The 23,892-nt window shown below is 48.1% G+C and overlaps 1 protein-coding gene across 1 annotated transcript; it reads left to right on the top strand.

Annotated features, from left to right (window-relative positions):
* Window positions 1–1,813: 1,813 nt before the first annotated feature.
* Window positions 1,814–23,531, top strand: LOC132385947 (zinc-binding protein A33-like). The gene is made up of 6 exons (XM_059958179.1): window positions 1,814–2,431; window positions 3,028–3,123; window positions 3,534–3,767; window positions 5,592–5,614; window positions 5,701–5,819; window positions 19,520–23,531. Exons 1-6 carry the CDS (start codon window positions 2,021–2,023, stop codon window positions 20,083–20,085), a joined length of 1,449 nt encoding a protein of 482 aa, XP_059814162.1. The 5' UTR covers window positions 1,814–2,020; the 3' UTR covers window positions 20,086–23,531.
* Window positions 23,532–23,892: the final 361 nt, after the last annotated feature.

Below are 23,892 nucleotides of genomic sequence, written 5' to 3'. Positions count from 1 at the left end.
GCCGGTGATATTAGACCTGATTCTGATACACAAACACACGCAGCTGGGCTCAGACATACAACACTCCCACATTCCTCCCTTTGTGACACCCTGCTTGCTCCGTGGCCCCCGTATGAAGCTCAAACTGTTGCAACACCTGCTCTTTAAATTCATGGCTGAGGCTGTGTTGTGTCTGTTCACTGTTTGAGGTCAATATTAAATGAAGAGAATTGAATGGGAAGGAAGGTTTGAATAGAAGAATAAAGATCTCCTCTGAAGGTATATGGGGTCCTGGTGAGAGCGTACACGGAACACTGTGCACAGGTCTGGTCTCCCTCCTGGAGTCAGCCTGTGGGATGAAGGGAATGAAGAGATTTCCCAGATTCATTCCCGTAATTCCATGGGCTCTTGTCTTATTTCGCAGCCTCCTGTGCGGCACCTTCTCAAAGTCCTTCTGAAAATCCAAATACACAACATCCACTGCATCTCCCTTGTCTAGCCTACTTGTAATTTCCTCAAAAAATTGCACTAGGTTTGTCAGGCAGGATTTTCCTTCAAGGAAACCATGCTGAGTTCTGCCTATCTTGTCATATGCCTCCTGATACTCGGTAACCTCATCCTTGACAATTGACTCCAAAAACTTCCCAACCACCGATGTCAAGCTAACAGGTCTATGATTTTCTTTTTGCTTCCTTGCCCCCTTCTTAAATAGCGGAGTCCTCCGGAAATAGGCCAGAATCTATTGACTTTTGAAAGACCATAGCTAATGCCTCCGCGATCTCCACAGATACTTCCTTCAAAACATAAGAGTGCATACCATCTGGTCCTGGAGATTGATCTACCCTTAGACTATCAGGTTCCTGAGTACTTTCTCTGTCGTAATTGTGACTGCGCACACTTCTCTTCCCTGACACCTTTGAGTGTCTGGGAATACTCACCCTTGAGTATACTGCTGATATCTTCCTCAGTGAGGACTGATGCAAATACTCGTTCAGTTCCTCAGCCATCTCCTTATCTCCCATTACAATTTCTCCAGCATAATTTTCTATCTGTCCTGTATCTGCTCTCACCTGTATTTTTATATACTTGAACAAGTCCTGCTGTTCCTGTCCCAATCCTGTCACTATCCTGTGAGATTGAGGCTGTCCCTTTTACTTCTCTAATTCTGAGACAGGCCCAATGCGATCAGTATCAGTCAAACCACCTCCGATTTCACTCATTTTGTTCCGATGATTGGTTGTGGGAGCATCTCAATGGACGGCAAGTGAGTGTAGTCATCCTGTGTTGTTCCCGAGTCGATTTTTCATTTCTCTCCACAGATGCTGCCTGACCTGCTCAGTCCCTCGAATTTGTTACTCGAGATTCCAGCATCTGCAGTCTCTTGTGCCTCTCGTTTCAGAACTTGTCCCTTTCAGTCCTGCCTCAGACTGAACCAGGCTCTTCTCTCCGGCTTTATTTCTGTTCTGCTTCTTCTTCAGCTCATCACGCCTACCGGGACAGAGGCCGTCAACAGCAGCTCGTCAGAGTCCCCTGTCCAGGGCGAAGGTTACCGGCCCTGTGGCTTCTCCTTTCTCCGCTGGACTTCAATCGTCTTCCAGGGGAAGGATCTTCCGATCCCGGGGATGAGGTCTTTGGAGGTTCATTTGACATTTCTGTGCACTGCTACTTTTCGGGACGAGGTTGCAAACCCCAGGCCCAACGTCGCTCCTTTCGGAGCCGGGCTCAGACAGTCTACGGCCGAATTTTAATTTATGTTCTGATCTGTTTAATGTGTTGCTGATCTCACCCTGCGATGGAAATTACCACCATTACTTCCAATTGAACACATCCAGCAGCAGAATGTTCATCCCTGAGACTGTTCCGACATGCTTAATCTGTTTCTAATCCCTCCTTGAAATAGATAGAATTTCTCCCTCAGACAGCAACATAATGTTCACTCCCTGAGACTGCAGCGCGCGTAGTGGACAATCGCGGTACTGCAGCTGAACAGCAGCTCCCCGAAAGTGAAAGCATTCTGAATCAGGAAGTGCTGGGAGTTAACATGGCTTCGAAAGGAGAGACCGAGAGTTTGAGCGAGGAGGTAATTTGTCCCGTCTGCCTGGATTTCTTCATCGATCCGGTTATACTGGAGTGCGGACACAACTTCTGTCGCTCTTGTATCACACGGTGTTGGGAAAGGACGGAGAGAAACTCCTGCCCGGAATGTAGAGAGGAGTTTGCTGACCGCACCCTCAGGGTGAATCGGGCCTTAGCAAATCTGACACAAAAAGTACGGAATCTAAGCCTGAACCCGAAAGGGAAGGAAAGTAAACGTCACTGCGAGGAACATGAGGAAGAACTGAAGCTGTTTTGTGAAACGGACAAGTCACTGATCTGTCTGGTCTGTAGAGACGCGCAGGAACACAGAAAGCACCGCTTCATGCCGATTAAAGAAGCTGTTAAAATCTACAAGGTAAAACTAACGTTAGTTTAATACTTAACATATTAACATATTATATTACACTTAACAGCCCAGACCCACCCCTCCCCACAACTGTCCACGTAAGCTCTGTAACTCCCTGATCCACTTGCTCCTCCCCACTGATCTCCCTCCTGGCACCGACACCTGCAAACGGGACAAGTGCTACACCTGACTCCTGACCTCCTCCCTCGTCACCATTCAGGGCCGCAAACAGCCCAGTTCCTCCCGTTTCTTCCATGGTCGATTGTCCTCTCGTATTAGATTCCTTCTTCTCCAGCCCTTTACCTCTTCCACCTGTCCCCTCTCAGCTTCTCACTTCATCACCCTCCCCCACGTTCCCCCTCACGTTGTCTCACCCGTCACCTGTCAGCTGGTTCTCATCCCCAACCTTTTTATTCTGGCTCCTGGCCCATTCCTTCCCAGTCCAAATGAAGGGTCTCATCCCGAAACACCGACTGTTTATTTCCTCTGAATAGATGCTGCCTGACTCACTGAGTTCTTCCGGCATTTTGTGTGATAATCGGGTTTGATCACCTGTTTCTTTTGATGCATCTTTGTTTCTATTTCCTTCACTCTCTGACTTCCAGGATCAGATAAAATCTTCCTTCGACTCTCTCACAAAAAAGAAATCAGACTTCCAGGAAAAGGAGCAGCAACAGAAAGAGAAGATTTCCAAAGTTCAGGTGAGGCTTCCTGAGCGGAATTTCTGATATTACTGTCGAGTTTTGCTCCCTTTAATGCAGAATAGCCGAGTATTGCAGCTCCAGTGACCTGGGTTAGATCCTGACCTCTGCTGCTGTCTGTGTGGAGTTTGCATGCTCTCCCTGTGACCACGAGAGGCTGCGACACATCCCAAGGACATGCCGGATGAATGGCTAATTACCGTTAACCCTGTAAAGGTGGGGAGCGTGTGTGTGAATCAGATGGGAGTTTATGGGTCAATAAGTGAGAATAGGTTTCAGGAAAACTTGACGGAATGGAGTTGACGGGAATGCACTCAGAAGTAGCATGGACTCCAATAGACCGAACTTAACGACAAAAGGAAACAGAGCACAGCAATGCAGTATATTAATCTTCACCTTTCCTTCGATAGGAACAGTCACACAGCCTTCAGTCCCACATCACATCCCAGTTTGCTGAACTGCGCCAGATTATCACTGAGAAAGAGCAGAGCTTACTCAGGGATCTCAGGGAAGAAGAGAAGAGGATTCTCAAACCAATGGAGAAAAATCTTCTAGCTCTTCAAGAGAATATAAGGATTATTCAGGAGGAAATCACTAAGTTAAAGGAACAGATGGATCAGAAAGACAGCGTGATATTTCTCAAGGTGAGGGATTATATTTCAATTTGTTTCTGTCAAAAGGCACTAAATGAACAGTGGTATATTTGAAATAAACACAGCACCTGAGCCAATTCTAACAAATCAATTGCCGCTGCTGGCAACCTCACACAAGTTGTTGTATTTGCATGATGTGCCCTCCAATCACTCGAATAATGACATTTCAAAACGTCCAAGATACGCTTTCAGTCCTTCATTAGCAAAATATAATCTTGAAGCGATGAAACTTCAGGGTAATTCATTGTAAAGTAAGCTGCAACACAGCGGTCAAGAACAGAATGACATCCGCCCGTCCCCAGCTCAAAACTGCCCAGAACAAAGTACAGATACGTAACTTTTTCCCTTCGCTTTTACCACGTCCCCACTCACGTGACGAGTTACCATAATAAACACGTAACACAGAATACATTGCAGACAGAAAACAGACGTGTTGCTCCTACACACAGCATTTACAAATGGCAGTAAACTGTTTCTCACCAGACAACTGATGCAACGATTCAGGGTTGTTGTTGTCCCATAATAATAAGATTATTAAGGGATTGGACACGCTGGAGGCAGGAAGCATGTTCCCGCTGATGGGTGAGTCCAGAACTAGAGGCCACAGTTTAAGAATAAGGGGTAGCCCATTTACAACAGTGATGCAGAAAAACTTTTTCACCCAGAGAGTGGTGGATATGTGGAATGCTCTGCCCCAGAAGGCAGTGGAGGCCAAGTTTCTGGATGCATTCAAGAGAGAGTTAGATAGAGCTCTTATAGATCGTGGGGTCAAGGGATTTGGGGAGAGGGCAGGAACGGGGTACTGATTGTGTATGATCAGCCATGATCACAGTGAATGGCTGTGCTGGCTAGAAGGGCCGAATGGCCTACTGCTGTACCTATTGTCTATTGTCTATTGTCTATTGTCCTAAAACTGGGCTTCCACAACTTCTGTACACCCCAGGACAAAATGCAAATCTCTCTGAAATTATTTACTCCGATCACAACACAGAGCTGCTGACTGTTTCCTTAATTACCACATTAAATATCCTCCAAAACTCCCATTAACACCCGGTTCCAGTCACAGGCTGTGAGTGTGTCTGTTGCAGTTGGTGTGAGGGTCTCTCTGTCAATCAGTGAGAACAAAGAATTTGACACACACATTAGATTTATCCTCCATATCCGGCTTCCATCAGATTATGGAAACTTCCACTGTCTCTTTATTTTTTGGATATATTTCACATGGGATTATATCCCATTCTCTATCATAAACAGGCCATTAGGTCCATCTTCTATCCGTTTCCCTGCTTCACAATCCTCCTGCCACCTACTCACCACACCCAGCAACAGTGCCCCGAACTCCCTGGTCCCACACGTGTTTATCCAGCCTCCCCCATTACAGTCACTCTGCTGTTCCATTTCATCCACTCCTGTGGCAGCGAGTTTCACATCCTCCTCACTAAATTTCTTGTGGAATTTGTTAAAATCCATCTGGAATTACATCTCCCCACGAGTCTCCCCATAAATAGAGGTACTTCCTCCACCTGCACACAATCACATACATCACTGATCTTAAATTCCTCCATCCTATCACACTGACGTCATATCCAGATGATAATGCACAGCCTGTCCTGTCTTTCCTGTAAGTTTCTTCCTCTCAGTAATGGTCTGACATTCAGAAACTTTCCCTGTCATTTTCCCCATGGTTCTGTATTGTCCGTGTGTCTGAGTGATTGTGGGAGTGGGAATTTTCAACACCTTGTAATGATTTGGATGAAATTCAGGATGTGGACAGTAAGTCCAAGTCTAATCAGATTTGTGTTTTATTTATTTCAGGAGGAAGCTCGTCGGAACAGAAGGTAGGACAGGCTCTTTACTGAAACCCTGAATGGATTTGAAAATAGTTCAGAATAGCAATTTATAACCAGCAGTTTAATATTTACAGGATTAATGACGATGTCCAGGAATTGTCAGTGACAGATGAGACCCTACCGGTTGAAAAATTCGATCACCTCTATTTGTTGAACACAGTGCTGAGAGAAACGCTTGATGCTATTAATCGAGGTAAAACTTACAAAGATTCATTTCTCCTTGTTTATGAAGATCAATTTAGTTCCAATTTGAGGCAAAGATTGTCTGTAATACTGGGGTGCAGGGGAACTGAAGTTTATTCCACATCAACCCCACTGACTGGGGGACATCACTGTCACATGGTCAGCTGGAGATGTCAGACCCCTGGACACACCAGCACAGGGTCACAATACAACCAATACACGGGACTGGCGGATGAACCACTGTGTTCCAATCCCAGGCGAATGCACTAACACACCAGTGCATAAGTTTGGATCCAACCAGAGGAACTGGTGTTGTGATGTTGTTGTGGCCATCACGGAATCACGGTTGTAGATGGGATCTGAATGTCCAAGGTTACACAATGTATTGGTGGTATAGGAAGGTCGGGTGAGGGGGTGGTGTGGCTCTGCTGGTAAATCAGTAGCAAGATGTGACATAGGATTGGAAGATGTTGAATCTTGTGGGTTGAGGTCAGGAACTGCAAAAGTAAAAATGACACTGACAGCAGTCATATACAGGCCTCCCAACAGTCAGTGGTTTGTGGCTCACAGATTACAACTGGAAATAGAAAAGGCTGATGAAAAGGACATTGTTATGATAATCATGGGAGATTTAAACATGCAGGGCAATTGGGAAAATCAGGTTGGTAAAGGATCTCAAGAGAGTGAGTTTGTTGAATGCAATGTGATGGCTTTCTAGAGCAGTTTGTCGTTGAGCCTACTCGGGGAACAGCTCTACTGGATTGGGTGTTATGTATCGAACCAGAGGGGAGTAGTGAAAAGAAACCTTAGGAGGCAGAGCTCACAACATGACCGAGTTCAACTTGAAATCTGATAAGGAGACAGTAAAGCCTGACATTGTAGTATTTCAGTGGCGTAAAAGAAATTACAGTGGTCTGAGAGAGGAGTTGGCCAAAGCAAATTGGAAGGAGATGCTGCCAGGGATGAGAGCAGAGCAGAAATGGTGTCAGTTTCTGGGAAAATGAGGATAGATGTACTCCAAAAATAAATAAATACTCAAATGGCGAAATAGTACAACCATGGCTGACAAGGGAAGAAAAGTTAATGTAAAGGCAAAGGAGAGGGCATACAACTAAACAAAAATTATTCGGAAGGGAGAGGATTGGGAAGCTTTTAAATATCTACAGAGGGGAACTAAAAGGATGATTGGGTGGGAAAAAATAAACAAGAAATTGATTTGAATTGAACTGGCCTGGTTGAAGAAGCTGTCCCGGAGCCTGTTGCTCCCGGCTTTTATGCTGCGGTACCGTATCCCGGATGGTAGCAACTGGTACAGTTTGTGGTTGGGGTGACTCTGGTATCCAATGATCCTTCTGGCCCTTTTTACACATCTATCTTTGGAAAACAAGATAGCAAACAATATCAAATTGTTTTTCAAGTATTGTAAAAAAATAAAACAGAGATGAGAGTGGATATAGGACAGCTAGAAAATGAGGCTGGATACATAATAACAGAGGATAAAGAGATGGCAGATAAGCCAAATATTTTGCACCAGTATTCACCGTGGAAGACACCAGCACTGTGCCCGGTGTTGAAGAGTGCGAGGGAAGAGAAGTGAGTGCAGTTACTGTTACAAGGGAGAAGCTGCTCAAAAAGCTGAAAGCCCTAAAGGTACATAAGTCACCCAGACCAGATGAACTGCACCCCAGTGTTCTGAAAGAGGTTGCAGTAGAAATTATGGAGGCATTCCAAATGATCTTCCAAAAATCACCGGACCCTGGCATGGTGCCAGAGGACTGGAAAATGGCAAATGTCACTTAACTCTTTAAGTAAGGAGGAAGGCAGCAGAAAGGAAATTATTGACCAGTTTGCCTCACCTCTGTGGTTGGGAAGAAATTGGAGTCAATTGTTAAGTGTGAGGCTATGGAATACTTGGTGACACTGGACAAGATAGGACAAGTCAGCATGGCTTCGTTAGGGAATATCCTGCCTGACAAACCTGCTGGGATTCTTTGAGGAGATTACAAGCAGGATAGATAAAGGGGAAGCAGTGGATGTTGTATATTTGGAATCTCGGAAGGCCTTTGACAAAGTGCCACGCATGAAGGTGGTAACCAGGTTAAGAGGCCATGGTAATACAGAAAAGTTACAGGCATGGTTAGAACATTGGCTGATTGGTAGGAAGCAGTGAATGAAAGTAAAGGGATCCTTTTCTGGTTGGCTGCCAGTGAGTCGTGTTCCACAGGGGACAGTGTTAGGACACCTTCATTTTATGCTGTATATCAAGATTTAGCTGATGGAATAGACAATAAGATGTAGGAGCAGAAATAGGCCATTCGGCCCATTGAGTTTGCTCCAATATTCAGTCATGGGAAGACCCAATTCTTCCAGACATCCCCACTCCCCTGCTTTCACCCCGTACCATTTGATGCCCTGACTCAATGAGAACCGGTACATCTCTGCCTTAAATATGCCTTGGCCTCCACAGCCACATGTCGCAACAAATTCCACAGATTCTCCACACACACTGACTAAAGTAATTTCTCCACATCTCAGTTCTAAAAGGACGTCCTTCAATCATGAAGTCATACCCTCTTGTCCTAGAGTAGATGGCTTTGTTTCCAGGTTTTGCAGATGATACGAAGATTGGCGGAGGGGCCGGTAGTGTTGAGGAAACAGTTAGACTGGACAAGGACTTGGATGAGGAGAATGGGAAAGAAATTGGCAAATTATATACAATGTTGGAAAATACATGGTCCTGCACTTTGGTCGTAGAAATAATGTGCAGATTTTTTTTTCAAATGGGGAGAAAATCAAAAAAATCTGAGACGAAATTGGACTTAGCAGTCATTCTGCAGAACATGGTAACTTGCAGGTAGAGTCAGTGGTGAGGAAGGCAAATCCAATGTTAGCATTGAATTCAATCGGTTTAAATAGCATTCATTTCAAGAGCAGGGATGTGATGCTGAGGATTTATAAGGCACTGGTGAAGACTCACCTTGAGTATTGTGAACAATTTTGGGCTCCTCGTCTAAGAAAAGATGTGCTGGCATTGCAGAAGGTTCATTTCATAAGGATGATTCCAGGAATGAAAGGGCTATCATACGAGGAACGTTTGATAGCTCTGTGTCTGTACTCGCTGGAATTTAGAAAGATGAGGGGGGAATCTCATTGAAACCTTTCGAATGATGAAAGTCCTAGACAGAGTAGATGTGGAAAGGATGTTTCCCATGGCGGTGGAGTTTAGGACAAGAGAGCACAGCATCAAGATGGTGGGGGTTTTATTTAAAATATGCGGAGAAATTTGTGCCAGCAGCTGGTGAATTTGTGGAACATGCTGGGTGTATTTAAGGCAGAGCTTCATAGGTTCTTAATTGGACACAGCATCAAAGGTTACGGGGAGAAGACCAGGGACTGGGGCTGAGGAGAGAAAAAAGGATCAGCCATGATTGAATGGCGGAGCAGACTCGAGAGGCAAATGGCCTAATTCTGCTCCTATGTCTTATGGTGATCAGACCACTACATTGAAGCATTGTGAGAATGAGCTCGGACACACCAACAAGCATTGACATGGCTCAAGATTTCATCTCGGGAGAAGCACACACAGCATAACCGGCCAGGCAAAGCTCCCTCACACACATACACAGGAAGGATTGGCAGATTGTAGTCAGAGCCTCAGCAATGTACGTTGTTATTTCCCTCAGTAACCTGGAAACCAGTGTCTTCAGAGACAGTCATTTATTCATTTAAACAACTCAATCACGTGTGACGCATTGTCAACACACACCAGACATGTGGTGACACACTGTAACATACAAATTCTTCAATGTGCACACTATCCTTCAATGTGTATACACAACACACACACACACACATACACACACACACACACACACACACACACACACACACACACACACACACACACACACACACACACACACACACACACACACACACACACACACACACACACACACACACACACACAGATATACTTTCAGAGTGTGACACACGGCCACAGAAATAGGCACAAATTCCCAGTTAGGATTGAAATCTGCCGTCCTTACCCAGTCTGTCTGTTCTGTGGCCCTGAGCTGCCCTCTGACGTGACGTCACATCAACACTTCACAGACAGACTCCGGGGTGAGATTCCTCAGGAGGATGATCTCGGAGGGTTTGACGGATGTTGAACTCACGGCCCACTTCATCAATTTGCAAGACTAAGATCTCTTCTTGAGCATGGTCCATTTGTGTGTATTTGCCCCCTCCATCCATCTAACCATTTCCCATCTGTGTATTTATTTTAAAATATGTTATTTTTTACCTGTTTCTACAGCGTCTGAGGGCAAATTCCATTCACCAACCTCCCTCTCTCTGAGAATGTTACCCGATTTCCCATCTCACTTTCAATCTGAGGCCTCTGGTTCTGTACTCCCATTTCTTGGAAAAAGAACGTTATTTAAGCTCCTTAGAATTATTTACCTTGATAAGGGGTCATACCTGAACATCCTACACTACAGCTGAATAGCCCAAGCTTACCCACTCTCTGCTTTTAACTCAAGCCCCCAGTCCTGGTAAAATCCTCCTGAAGCCTCCTGTCCAGTGTAATGACATCCTCCCCATATTCGGGAACCGGAAATACAGACAATACTCCAAGTGTGGTCTATCATCGACATCAAAGGCCTTGCTGAGTTTCATGTGGACAGTGTGGAATAGGCTGATGAATACAGGACTGAAGGTGTTTTTTTAGATTGGGACAAGAAGGGCGGCGTGGGAGCTAAATTCTGAAGGAAGACAGTGTAAAAAAAAACTTTGTGTACAAGAACGGCGAGACTGCGCAGGACAGCGGGGAGAGTTTAAAAAGATGACCACCCTATACAGCGGGCAGCGGAGTGGGTGGCAGCAGAGTGTAGGGCTTTGGCTCAACGGGATTAGGTGGTAACGGGAAGAGGCGAGAGCGAGGCACCGACTCTTTTTCTCCCCTTGGCAAATCGGCCCAATGGACGGGGGAACAGCAGGGCACATTAGTTAACCGTTTAAAAAGTTCGTGTGCTTGGCAAAGTAAGTGGGTCAGTAGACCTATCTTTCTTTGTTTCATTCCTGAAGAATTAGGTAGCATGTCTGCAGGGTTTGTGCTTTGTTCAGGGTGTCAGATGTGGGAATCCTGGGAGACCTCCAGCCTCTCTGATAGCCACATCTGCACCAGCTGAACCGAGATTCGGCTCCTCGGAGACCGTGTTAGGGATCTGGAGCTGCAGCTTGATGACCTACTGCTTATTAGAGAAACCGAAGAGGGGATAGACAGGAGCTACAGGGAGGTAGTCATCCCTAGGCTACAGGGGTCAGAAAACTGGATGACTGTCAGAAGAGGGAAGGGAAATGCCCGGGTAGTGGAGAGCACCCCTGTGGCTGCCCCCCCAAGCAACAAGTATATTGTTTCGGATGCTGTTGAGGGGGATGACCTGACAGGGGACGGCCACGATGACCGGGTCTCTGGCACTGAGCCTGGCGCTGTTGTGCAGGAGGAAGGAGGGAGAAGAGGAATGCGGTAGTCATAGGGGATTCCATAGTCAGGGGAACAGACAGGAGATTCTGTGAGCCTGGTAGAGATACCCGCATGGTGTGCTGCCTCCCAGGTGCCAGGGTACGGGATGTCTCGGATTGGGTCCAGAATATCCTGAAGGGAGAGGGCGAGTAGCCAGCTGTCTTGGTACATGTTGGTACCAATGACATAGAGAGGAAAAGGGAGGTGGTCCTGAAGAGAGATTTCCGGGAGTTAGGAATGAAGCTGAGAAGCAGGACCTCCAGGGTAGTAATCTCAGGATTGCTACCTGTGCCACGTGCTAGCGAGGGCAAGAATAGTAGGATCAGGCTGATGAATGTGTGGCTGAGAGACTGGTGCAGGGGGCAGGGCTTCAGATTCTTGGGTCATTGGGATCTCTTCTGGGGAGCTATTACCTGTTCAAAAAGGACGTGTTACACTTGAACAATAGCGGGAATGTTTAATAGAGCTGTTAGGGAGGGTTTAAACTAATTTGGCAGGGGGATGGTAAACCGGAATGATAGAGTAGAGGAGGGGGAAAACAGAAATAAATCTAAGATAGTGAGCAGTAAAGATGTCAGGAAGGACAGGCAGGTGATGGGGCAGATTTGCAGCCACTTGGATGAGTTGCAGTGCAATCAAAGCAAAACTGACCAAATACTGGACTTAAGGTGTTATACTTAAATACACACCGCATAAGGCATAAGGTGAATGATCTTGTCGTACAGCTACAGATTGGCAGCTATAATTTTGTGGCCATCACTGAGACGTGGCTAAAGGATGCATATTTCTGAGAGCTGAACGTCCAAGGATAGCAGGTAGGCAGAGTGGGTGGCGTGGCTTTATTGGCAAGAAATGATGTTAAATCATCAGAAAGAGGTGGGATAGGATCGGAAGAATCTTTATGGGTTGAGCTAAGAAATCGCAGGGGTAAAAGGACCCTGATGGCAGTTATCTACAGGCCTCCTAACAGCTGCAGTGATGTGGACTACAAATTACAACAGGAAATAGAAAAGGCTTGCCAGAAGGGCAGTGTTATGATAATTGTGGGGATTTTAACATGGGAGTGGATTGGGAAAATCAGGTCGACACTGGATCTCAAGACAGAGAATTTGAAGAATGTCTACGAGATGGCTTTTCAGAACAGCTTGTTGTTGAGCCCACTAGGGGATCAGAGGTACTGGATTGGATATTGTGTAATGACCCAGAGGAGATTAGAGAGATTGAGGTGAAAGAACCGTTAGGAGGCAGTGATCGTAACATGATTGAGTTCACCGAGAAATTTGAGAAATAGAAGCCGAAATCCGAAGTGTCGGTATTTCAGTGGAGTAAAAGAAATTACAGTGGCATGAGAGAGGAACTGGCCAAATTTGACTGGAAAGGGACACTAGCGGGAGGACGGCAGAGCAGCAGTGGCTGGAGTTTATGCGAGAAGTGATGAAGGTGCAAGACAGATATATTGCAAAAAAGAAGAAATTTTCGAAAGGATAAAGGTTGCGACCGTGGCTGACAAGAGAAGTCAAAGCCAAAGTGGCTGACAAGAGAAGTGAAAGCCAAAGTAAAAGCAAAGGAGAGGGCATTCAAGGAAGCAAAAATTAGTGGGAAGACAGAGGATTGGAAAGTTTTAAAAAGCTTACAAAAGGAAACTAAGGCGATTAAGAGGGAAAAGATGAACTATAAAAGGAAGCTCGCAAATAATATCAAAGAAGATACTAAAAGCTTTTTCAAGTACATAAAGAGTAAAAAAAAACAGGTGAGAGTGGATATAGAACCGATAGAAAATGATGCTGGGGAAATTGTAACGGGAGATAAGGAGATGGCTGAGGAACTGAACGAGTATTTGCATCAGTCCTCACTGAGGAAGATATCAGCAGTATACCGGACACTCAAGGGTGTCAGGGAAGAGAAGTGTGCGCAGTCACAATTACGACAGAGAAAGTACTCAGGAAGCTGAATAGTCTCAGGGTAGATAAATCTCCAGGACCAGATGGAATGCACCCTCGTGTTTTGAAGGAAGTAGCTGTGGAGATCGCGGAGGCAATAGCAATGATCGGAGCATGAGGAGTGGAGGTTCCGGAGGAGAGGAAGATTGTAAATGCCACTCTGGTATTTAGGAAAGGGGCAAGGATGCAAAAAGTGAATTATAGACCTGTTAGCTTGAGAAATGGTTGGGAAGTTTCGAGTCAATTGACAAGGATGAGGTTACGGAGTACCTGGAGGCATATGACAAGATAGGCAGAACTCAGCATGGTTTCCTTAAAAGAAAATCCTGCCTGACAAGCCCATTGAAATTTTTTGAGGAGATTACAAGTAGGCGAGGCAAGGGAGATGCAGTGGATGTTGTGTATTTGGATTTTCAGAAGGCCTTTGACAAGGTGCCACACACGAGGCTGCTAAACAAGATAAGGGCCCATGGAATTATGGGAAAATTACGTCAGTCGATAGAGCATTGGCTGATAGGCAGGAAACAGAGAGTGGGAATAAAGGATCCCATTCTGGTTGTCTGCCAGTTACCAGTGGTGTTCCACAGGGGTCCGTGTTGCATTACGTTGCATATCATCGATTTGGATTATGGAATAGATGGCTTTGTGGCTAAGTTTGCTGATGATACAAAGATAGGTGGAGGGGCTGGTAGTGCTGAGGAGACAGAGAGTCTGCAGAGAGACTTGGATAGATTGGGAGAATGGTCAAAGAAGTGGCAAATGAAATACAATGTTGAAAAGTGTATGGTCATGCACTTTTGTAGAAGAAATAAATGGGCAGACTATTATTTAAATGGAGAGAGAATTCAAAGTTCTGAGATGCAATGGGACTTGGGAGTGCTCGTGCAGGATACCCTTAAGGTTAACCTCCAGGTTGAGTCGGTGGTGAAGAAGGCGAATGCAATGTTGGCGTTCATTTCTAGAAGAATAGAGTATAGGAGCAGGGATGTGATGTTGAGGCTCTATAAGGCAATGCTAAGACCTCACTTGGAATACTGTGTGCATTTTTGGGCTCCTTATTTAAGAAAGGATGTTCTGACAGTGGAGAGGGTTCAGAGAAGATTCGTTAGAATGATTCCAGGAATGAGAGGTTTAACATATGAGGAACGTTTAACCGCTCTTGGACTGAACTCCATGAATAGTACGAGAGAGCATGACTTAAGGATTGAAGGGTGACCATTCAGAACGGAGATGCGAAGAATATTTTTTAGCCAGAGGGTGGTGAATCTGTGAATTTGTTGCGGCAGTGGAGTCCAGGTCATTGGGTGTATTTCTGGCAGAGATTGACAGGTGTGTGAGTAGCCAGGGCATCAAAGGTCACAGTGAGAAGGTGGGGGAGTGACACTAAATGGAAGAATGGATCAACTCATGATAAAATGGCGGAGCGGATTCGAAGGGCCGAATGGCCGGCTTCTGCTGCTTTGTCTTATGGTCTTATTTGAATGAACCAGTATACGTAATAAGGATCTTGTAGGACAGGTAGAGTTTGACAGGTACAAACTTAGACACGTACGACTTTGGTCGAAGGGATAAACACATAGACGATTCAGTAAACAGGGCGGAAGTTCAAAAATCAGAGGTGCAAAGGGACATGGGTGTCCTTGTGCAGGATTCCCTGAAGGTTAACTTGCAGTTTGTGTCAGTGGTAAGATTGGCAAACTCAATGTTTGCTTTCATTTCGAGAGGATTAGAGTACAAGAGCAAGGATGTAATTCTGAGGTTTTATAAGGCATTGGTCCGACCACACCTGGAGTATTGTGAGCAGTTTTGGGTCCCTTCTATCGGAAATCATGTGCTGGCATTGGAGGGGGTGCAGATGATTCACAAGAATAATTCCAGGAATGAAAGAGTTAACATATGAGGAGTGTTTGATGGTTCTGGGCCTGTACTCACTGGAGTTTAGAAGAATGGCTGATTTATTATCCCCCTCAATCCTATTCTCCGGCCTCCTCCCCATAACTTTTCAGACTCTGACTGATCAATCTGTTTAGTTATTAACTTCTGCTTTAAAAATCAAACAGGAGAAAATCTGCAGATGCTGGTAATCCAAGCTACACAGGTCCTGATGAAGGGTCTCGCCAGATCTCTCTGACACCTGTCTGGAGAGAGTTGATGTTGGGAGGGTGTGGGTGGGTCGAGAACAGTAAACACAGCCTCCAACTATAGGGATGTCCATTTAGGACAGAGATGAGGAGGAATTCCTTTATCCACAGGATAGTGAATCTGCCACTAATTGAGTATAATTTAAAATAATTGAGTATATTTAAAGCAGAGTAACACACACAAATTGTTGGGGGAACAGCAGGCCGGGAAGTTTCTATGGAAAAGAGTAAACAGTCGACGGTTCAGACTGAAACACTTCATCCAGACCTGTGTTGCTTAAGGGTTCCTGTAAATTCATCCCCTGTACTAATGAGGGTCTGCGGGGGATAGGGTTGTGGGAAAGGGGACAAAGTCATCCTGATCTGCCATCTTTGCCCCCTCCAGCTTCTCATTACGTCTACACACACAGATCACCCACAGGGTTTCCACCCCTCCCCCTCCTGGTTCAATCTGCCATTCATCTCTCCCCCACTGGTTCCCATTATCACCTCCTTTACTGTCTCAAACCATCACACTGCCTCACTTCACACTCACAAATGAATGTGAACATTGTATGACGGGACTGTTACGGTATTGTGCTGCTCTGTGCCCCGCTGCCCGAGTCTCCCCCCGATCCCCGTGGCCCCGCTGCCCGAGTCTCCCCCCGATCCCCGGGGCCGCGCTGTCCGAGACTCCCCCGATCCCCGGGGCCGCGCTGTCCGAGTCCCCCCCGATCCCCGGGGCCGCGCTGACCGTCTCCCCCCCGATCACCGGGGTCCCGCTGTCCGAGTCTCCACCCGATCCCCGGGGCCGCGCTGTCCGAGGCTCCCCCCGATCCCCGGGGCCGCGCTGTCCGAGACTCCCCCGATCCCCGGGACCGCGCTGCACGAGTCTCCCCCCGATCCCTGGAACCGCGCTGTCCGAGTCTCCCCCCGATCCCCGGGGCCGCGCTGTCCGAGTCTCCCCCCGATCCCCGGGGCCGCGCTGTCCGAGGCTCCCCCCGATCCCCGGGGCCGCACTGCCCGAGTATCCCCCCGATCCCCGGGGCCGCGCTGTCCGAGTCTCCACCCGATCCCCGGGGCCGCGCAGTCCGAGTCTCCCCCCGATCCCCGGGGCCGCGCTGTCCGAGTCTCCCCGCGATCCCCGGGGCCGCGCTGTCCGAGTCTCCCCCCTATCCCCGGGGCCGCGCTGCCCGAGTCTCCCCCCGATCCCCGGGGCCGCGCTGTCCGAGTCTCACCCGATCCCCGGGGCCGCGCTGCCCGAGTCTCCCCCCGATCCCCGGGGCCGCGCTGCCCGAGTCTCCCCCCGATCCCCGGGGCCCCGCTGTCCGAGTCTCCCCCCGATCCCCGGGGCCGCGCTGTCCGAGTCTCTCCCCGATCCCCGGGACCGCGCTGTCCGAGTCTCCCCCCGATCCCCGGGGCCGCGCTGCCCGAGTCTCCCCCCGATCTCCGGGGCCCCGCTGTCCGAGTCTCCCCCCGATCCCCGGGGCCGCGCTGTCCGAGTCTCTCCCCGATCCCCGGGACCGCGCTGTCCGAGTCTCCCCCCGATCCCCGGGACCCCGCTGTCCGAGTTTCCCCGCGATACCCGGGGCCGCGCTGCCCGAGTCTCCCCCCGATCCCCGGGGCCGCGCTGTCCGAGTCCCTCCCCGATCCCCGGGACCGCGCTGTCCGAGTCTCCCCCCGATCCCCGGGGCCGCGCTGTCCGAGTCTCCACCCCCCCCCCCGATCCCCGGGGCCGCGCTGTCCGAGTCTCCCCCCCGATCCGCGGGACCCCGCTGTCCGAGTCTCCCCCCGATACCCGGAGCCGCGCTGTCCGAGTCTCCCCCCGATCCCCGGGGCCGCGCTGTCCGAGTCTCCCCCCGATCCCCGGGGCCGCGCTGTCCGAGTCTCCCCCCGATCCCCGGGGCCGCGCTGTCCGAGTCTCCCCCCGATCCGCGGGACCCCGCTGTCCGAGTCTCCCCCCCCCCATCCCCGGGGCCGCGCTGTCCGAGTCTCCCCCCGATCCGCGGGACCGCGCTGTCCGAGTCTCCCCCCGATCCCCGGGGCCGCGCTGTCCGAGTCTCCCCCCGATCCCCGGGGCCGCGCTGTCCGAGTCTCCCCCCGATCCGCGGGACCCCGCTGTCCGAGTCTCCCCCCGATCCCCGGGGCCGCGCTGTCCGAGTCTCCCCCCGATCCCCGGGACCCCGCTGTCCGAGTCTCCCCCCGATCCCCGGGGCCGCGCTGTCCGAGTCTCACCCGATCCCCGGGGCCGCGCTGCCCGAGTCTCCCCCCGATCCCCGGGGCCGCGCTGCCCGAGTCTCCCCCCGATCCCCGGGGCCCCGCTGTCCGAGTCTCCCCCCGATCCCCGGGGCCGCGCTGTCCGAGTCTCTCCCCGATCCCCGGGACCGCGCTGTCCGAGTCTCCCCCCGATCCCCGGGGCCGCGCTGCCCGAGTCTCCCCCCGATCTCCGGGGCCCCGCTGTCCGAGTCTCCCCCCGATCCCCGGGGCCGCGCTGTCCGAGTCTCTCCCCGATCCCCGGGACCGCGCTGTCCGAGTCTCCCCCCGATCCCCGGGACCCCGCTGTCCGAGTTTCCCCGCGATCCCCGGGGCCGCGCTGCCCGAGTCTCCCCCCGATCCCCGGGGCCGCGCTGTCCGAGTCCCTCCCCGATCCCCGGGACCGCGCTGTCCGAGTCTCCCCCCGATCCCCGGGGCCGCGCTGTCCGAGTCTCCACCCCCCCCCCGATCCCCGGGGCCGCGCTGTCCGAGTCTCCCCCCGATCCCCGGGGCCGCGCTGTCCGAGTCTCCCCCCCGATCCGCGGGACCCCGCTGTCCGAGTCTCCCCCCGATACCCGGAGCCGCGCTGTCCGAGTCTCCCCCCGATCCCCGGGGCCGCGCTGTCCGAGTCTCCCCCCGATCCCCGGGGCCGCGCTGTCCGAGTCTCCCCCCGATCCCCGGGGCCGCGCTGTCCGAGTCTCCCCCCGATCCGCGGGACCCCGCTGTCCGAGTCTCCCCCCCCCATCCCCGGGGCCGCGCTGTCCGAGTCTCCCCCCGATCCGCGGGACCGCGCTGTCCGAGTCTCCCCCCGATCCCCGGGGCCGCGCTGTCCGAGTCTCCCCCCGATCCCCGGGGCCGCGCTGTCCGAGTCTCCCCCCGATCCCCGGGACCCCGCTGTCCGAGTCTCCCCCCGATCACCGGGGCCGCGCTGTCCGAGTCTCCCCCCGATCCCCGGGGACCGCGCTGTCCGAGTCTCCCCCCGATCCCCGGGGCCCCGCTGTCCGAGTCTCCCCCCGATCCCCGGGGCCGCGCTGTCCGAGTCTCCCCCCGATCCCCGGGGCCGCGCTGTCCGAGTCTCCCCCCGATCCCCGGGGCCGCGCTGTCCGACTCTCCCCCCGATCCCCGGGGCCGCGCTGTCCGACTCTCCCCCCGATCCCCGGGGCCGCGCTGTCCGAGTCTCCCCCCGATCCCCGGGGCCGCGCTGTCCGAGTCTCCCCCCGATCCCCGGGGCCGCGCTGTCCGAGTCTCCCCCCGATCCCCGGGGCCGCGCTGTCCGAGTCTCCCCCCGATCCCCGGGGCCGCGCTGTCCGAGTCTCCCCCCGATCCCCGGGACCCCGCTGTCCGAGTCTCCCCCCGATCCCCGGGGCTCCGCTGTCCGAGTCTCCCCCCGATCCCCGGGGCCGCGCTGCCCGAGTCTCCCCCCGATCCCCGGGGCCGCGCTGTCCGAGTCTACACCGATCCCCAGGGCCGCGCTGTCCGAGTCTCCCCCCGATCCCCGGGGCCGCGCCGTCCGAGTCTCCCCCCGATCCCCGGGGCCGCGCTGTCCGAGTCTCCCCCCGATACCCGGGGCCGCGCTGTCCGAGTCTCCCCCCGATCCCCGGGACCGCGCTGTCCGAGTCTCCCCCCGATCCCCGGGGCCGCGCAGTCCGAGTCTCCCCCCGATCCCCGGGGCCGCGCTGTCCGAGTTTCCCCCCGATCCCCGGGGCCCCGCTGTCCGAGTCTCCCCCCGATCCCCGGGGCCCCGCTGTCCGAGTCTCCCCCCGATCCCCGGGACCCCGCTGTCCGAGTCTCCCCCCGATACCCGGGGTCCCGCTGTCCGAGTCTCCCCCCGATCCCCGGGGACTCTCTAATTCTCTGCTTCTCCCCCCAGTCTCTGTCACCCTGGATGTGGAAACGGCGCATCCGCGGCTCGAGGTGTCTGAGGATCGGAAGAGTGTGAGATGGACCGGGACCGGGACCGGGACCCGGAGGGATCTCCCTGACACCGGGAAGAGATTCACAGTCTGGGCTTGTGTGCTGGGGTCGGAGGGATTCACATCGGGGAGACATTACTGGGAGGTGGAGGTGACGGGGAATCGGTTCTGGTGGCTGGGAGTCGCCGCAGAGTCAGTGGAGAGGGAGGGATGGGTCAGACTGAGTCCGGAGACCGGATTCTGGGTCATCAGGCGGTATTGTGATGTGTTACATCGGGATTGTGACGTTTACCGCGTTCTCATCTCCCCCGAGTTCCGTCTCCCTGCCGGTCCCATCCCCGGGAGGGTGGGAGTTTATCTCAGTTACGAGTCCGGGACAGTTTCATTTTACAACGCGGAGACCAAGTCCCATCTCCACACCTTCACTGGGAATAAATTCACGGTGAAACTTTATCCTTTCTTCGCGACCTGGGATAGAAACCAGTGGCTGAGAATCTGCTCCGGTTCCGCTCCGGGTCTGTAAACGGGTCGGGTCCCGGGACCGGCGTCAGGAGTAAAGTCCCTGTAAATATAAATGTGCGCAGAGTGCAGCTAAATACGTGGCTAAGGAGATGGTGCAGGAGGGAGGGCTTCATGTTTCTGGTCAATTCGGCTTTGTTCCCGGGAAGGTGGGGTCTGTTCCGACGGGACGGTTTACACATGAACTGGAGCGGTGCTAACATTCTTAATACACTCCAGACATATCGTACAGAAAAAGTAATTATGAGAACTAAACAGAAATATTATGAATTAGTTGAAAGATCACATAAAATTCTTGCTTGGCAGTTGAAAACAGAACAGGCTTATAAAACAATAAATGCAATTAGAACAAGTGTAAATAAGGTTGCTGATAAACCTTTAGAAATTAATGAAACTTTAATTTTTTTTTAATACTGAACTATATCAATCAGAATCACAAAATAAGATTACTGAGATAGATAAATTTTTTATCACAAATAACCCTTCCAAAATTTAATTTGGAAGAACATAAAGTATTAGATATGCCCTTTACATTAAAATAGGTTGAAGAAGCTTTAGGATCACTTCAGAGTAACAAATCCCCAGAAGAAGATGGTTTTCCTCCTGAATTTTATAAAAAAATTTAAAGATATATTAATTCCTCCCTTTATGGAATTAATATACCAAGTGGAAAGAATGCATAAACTCCCACAATCTTTTTTAACAGCGATCATAACTGTATTGCCAAAAAAAGAGATCCTCTAAAACCAACATCATATAGGCCTATTTCTTTGTTGAATACAGATTATAAGATAATAGCAAAAAATTTATCTAATAGAATATCTAAATATTTACCAAAATTAATACATATGGATCAAACAGATTTTATTAAAAACAGACAATCAATTGATAATCTAACCTGGTTACTTAGTATAATTCATCTGGCACAAAAAAGAGAGGAAATGAGTGTGGCATTTGCTTTGGATGCAGAAAAAGCATTTGATAGATTGGAATGGGATTTTTTGTTTAAGGTATTGGAAAAATATGAGCTAGGAAGATCTTTTATACAATGGATTAAAACCTTAAATACTAATCCTCAAGCTAAAGTAGTTACAAATGCTCAGATTTCAACACCATTTTGCTTAACGAGGTCAACTAGACAAGGCTGCCCGTTATCACCTGCTTTATTCGTATTGGCAAAAGAACCATTAGCTGAATTAATTAGAACAGATTCAGATTTTGGTGGTATTAGAGTTAATCAAGAAGAATATAAGATTAATTTATTTGCTGATGATGTTTTGATTTATTTAACAAACACATTACAATCTTTGCAAAGATTATCTTTTAAATTGGAAGAATACGGGAAAGTATCAGGGTATAAATTAAATTGGGATAAAAGTGAAATTTTACCCCTTACCAAAGGAAATTATAATCAATGTCGATTAGTAACTCAATTTCGATGGTCAATAAATGGGATAAAATATTTATTTATCAGAGTTGACAATGATGTAAAAATTTATATAAACAAAATTATTTGCCATTATTAAAAAAAATAAAAGAGGATCTTGATAAATGGATGATGTTACCAATAACATTAATAGGTAGAGTTAATGCTGTAAAAATGAATATATTCCATAGATTGCAATATTTATTCCAAACTTTACCAGTACAATTACCGCAGAAGTTTTTTCAAGAACTAAATAAATATGTAAGGAAATTTCTTTGGAAAGGAATGATGTCAAGAATATCATTGGAAAAATTGAGATGTAAATTTGATTTAGGAGGGTTACAACTTCCAAATTTTAAGAATTATGATAAAGGAAATCAACTTAGATTTATTGCATCTTTTTTTGATGAAAAAAAAACCCATCATGGATTAGAATAAAATGAGATGAGATAGGAGAAAACATACCAGAAGATTTTACATACAAATGGGAATCCAAATTGATACGGGAAAAAAAAGAATCTCCTATATTAAGACTCTTGATTGATTTATGGAATAAGGTAAATATGGACGATAAGATAAAGAAATCTTTATTAGCAAACTTTAATTCAAAATAGGCTTATTCCTTTTACAATGGATAATAAACTTTTACATAATTGGTTCCAAAAGGGGATTAAATATATACGTAATTGTTTTGAAGGAGGTATATTGATGTCGTTTGATCAATGAAAAAATAAATATAAAATATCAAACAACACTCTTTTCTCTTATTTTCAATTAAAGGACAATTTACGAAAAAAGCTGGGTCAAACAATGTTGATGCCAAAACTTAGTGAAATTGAAATATTAATTCAAAAAGGAAAAATTAAAAAAAATACTTGTATGTACAATTTGATTCAAAAACAGACTGAATCTGGAATTCATAAATCAAGACAAAAATGGGAAACTGATTTGAATTTTAAAATTGTTGGAAAAAGTTGGTCAAGATTATGTTCTGTTAGTATGATAAATACAATAAATGTTCAAATTAGATTAATACAATATAATTTTTACATCAATTATATATAACACCACAGAAAATAAAGAGATTAAATTCAAATATGTCTGACCAATGCTTTCGATGTAATCAAGAAATTGGTACTTTTTTACATTCTACTTGGTCTTGTTTTAAAATTCAACCATTTTTGATATATCTGACTTTTATTGGAACAAAGTACTGGAGTTCAACTCCCAAATAGTCCAATATTATTTTTATTAGGAGATATTGAAAGGACAATACCGAAAATTAAATTGAATAAGTATCAGAAAAAAATTAAAAATATTGCATTGGAAGTAGCTAAAAAAGTTATCGCAATTACTTGGAAATCTGAGTTATATTTAACTATGGATCATTGGAATAATGAAATATATTGTTGTATTCCACTTGAAAAAATTACATATAATCTAAGAAATGAATATGATATATTTTTCAAAATTTGGCTCCCATACCTACAAAAGATGGGATTAAATATAGAGGTCCTTTGAAGATAAAATTATAATGTAATTGGGGAAAGTAAGAATACATAAAAAATTATTTTGAACTCCATGGAGCATGTGGGTATCCTCCAATATCGAGGCAATCTTTTTCTTCCTTATTTCTTTCTTTAGATAAGGGTTAAGTTGGGGAGGGGGAGGAGGATTAATATTATTTTTCTTTTTCTTACTAATTTTTCATTACATTTATTCTTTGTAATTTTCTAAAAATTTAATAAATAAATAAAAAGAGCATCTCAGTAATCCAACAGCCCACTCACCTTTGCTACCCTTTATGTCATTTCCTTACGTTTAACACAATTATTACGTGCCTTTTCCAGCTCAAACTGTGAATTGATTTAAAGTCAGTCCCATAATTTAATAGCTTTTATTTGAAAACTATCTACCCTCGCAAAGATTGTACTTAAGACTGCATTTGATTTTTCTTCAGCCTTGTACGCTTCACATTGAAGTAGTATGTGTTTCGACGGTTTCATAATGACAAAATGTACACGACACAGAATGAAGTTTTCCAATTAGTTACAAAGCGTAATTAAGCATAGTGTGGATACTTCTGTCATGTGAATATCATTCCTTCACTTGTTTTAAGCCCTTCTTCTATAAACCCAACAGGTTTATGTATTCTGGAAAGGTGTCTGGCTTTACGTCCATTATCCTACGTCTTGCCATAAGCCCCTAATTCTTAACACTACCAACCTTTTAGCTTCTAATTTGCTAAGTGGAAGGTCTATATCCACAGCTTAACATTTAACAGCTTTTGGAGCTAAACAATCAAAATCATCATTTACCTCAACAGCGTGATGTGCAGGGCCCCATAATGTGCAGACATATAAATCAAACTTTATATATGAAATA

The sequence above is a fragment of the Hypanus sabinus genome (genome assembly GCF_030144855.1).
Source record: "Hypanus sabinus isolate sHypSab1 chromosome X2 unlocalized genomic scaffold, sHypSab1.hap1 SUPER_X2_unloc_6, whole genome shotgun sequence".
Classification (NCBI taxonomy): domain Eukaryota; kingdom Metazoa; phylum Chordata; class Chondrichthyes; order Myliobatiformes; family Dasyatidae; genus Hypanus; species Hypanus sabinus.
The sequence above is the reverse complement of the archived record's forward strand: the minus strand, read 5'-3'. Positions and strand labels throughout refer to the sequence as shown.

Excerpts from the sequence above, each read along its gene's own strand:
- LOC132385947 (XM_059958179.1), top strand. The coding sequence starts at position 2,021 with ATGGCTTCGAAAGGAGAGACCGAGAGTTTGAGCGAGGAGGTAATTTGT. Across the intron at positions 2,432-3,027 it reads AAGCTGTTAAAATCTACAAG|GATCAGATAAAATCTTCCTT; the intron begins GTAAAACTAACG and ends TCTGACTTCCAG. Across the intron at positions 5,820-19,519 it reads GCTTGATGCTATTAATCGAG|TCTCTGTCACCCTGGATGTG; the intron begins GTAAAACTTACA and ends TTCTCCCCCCAG.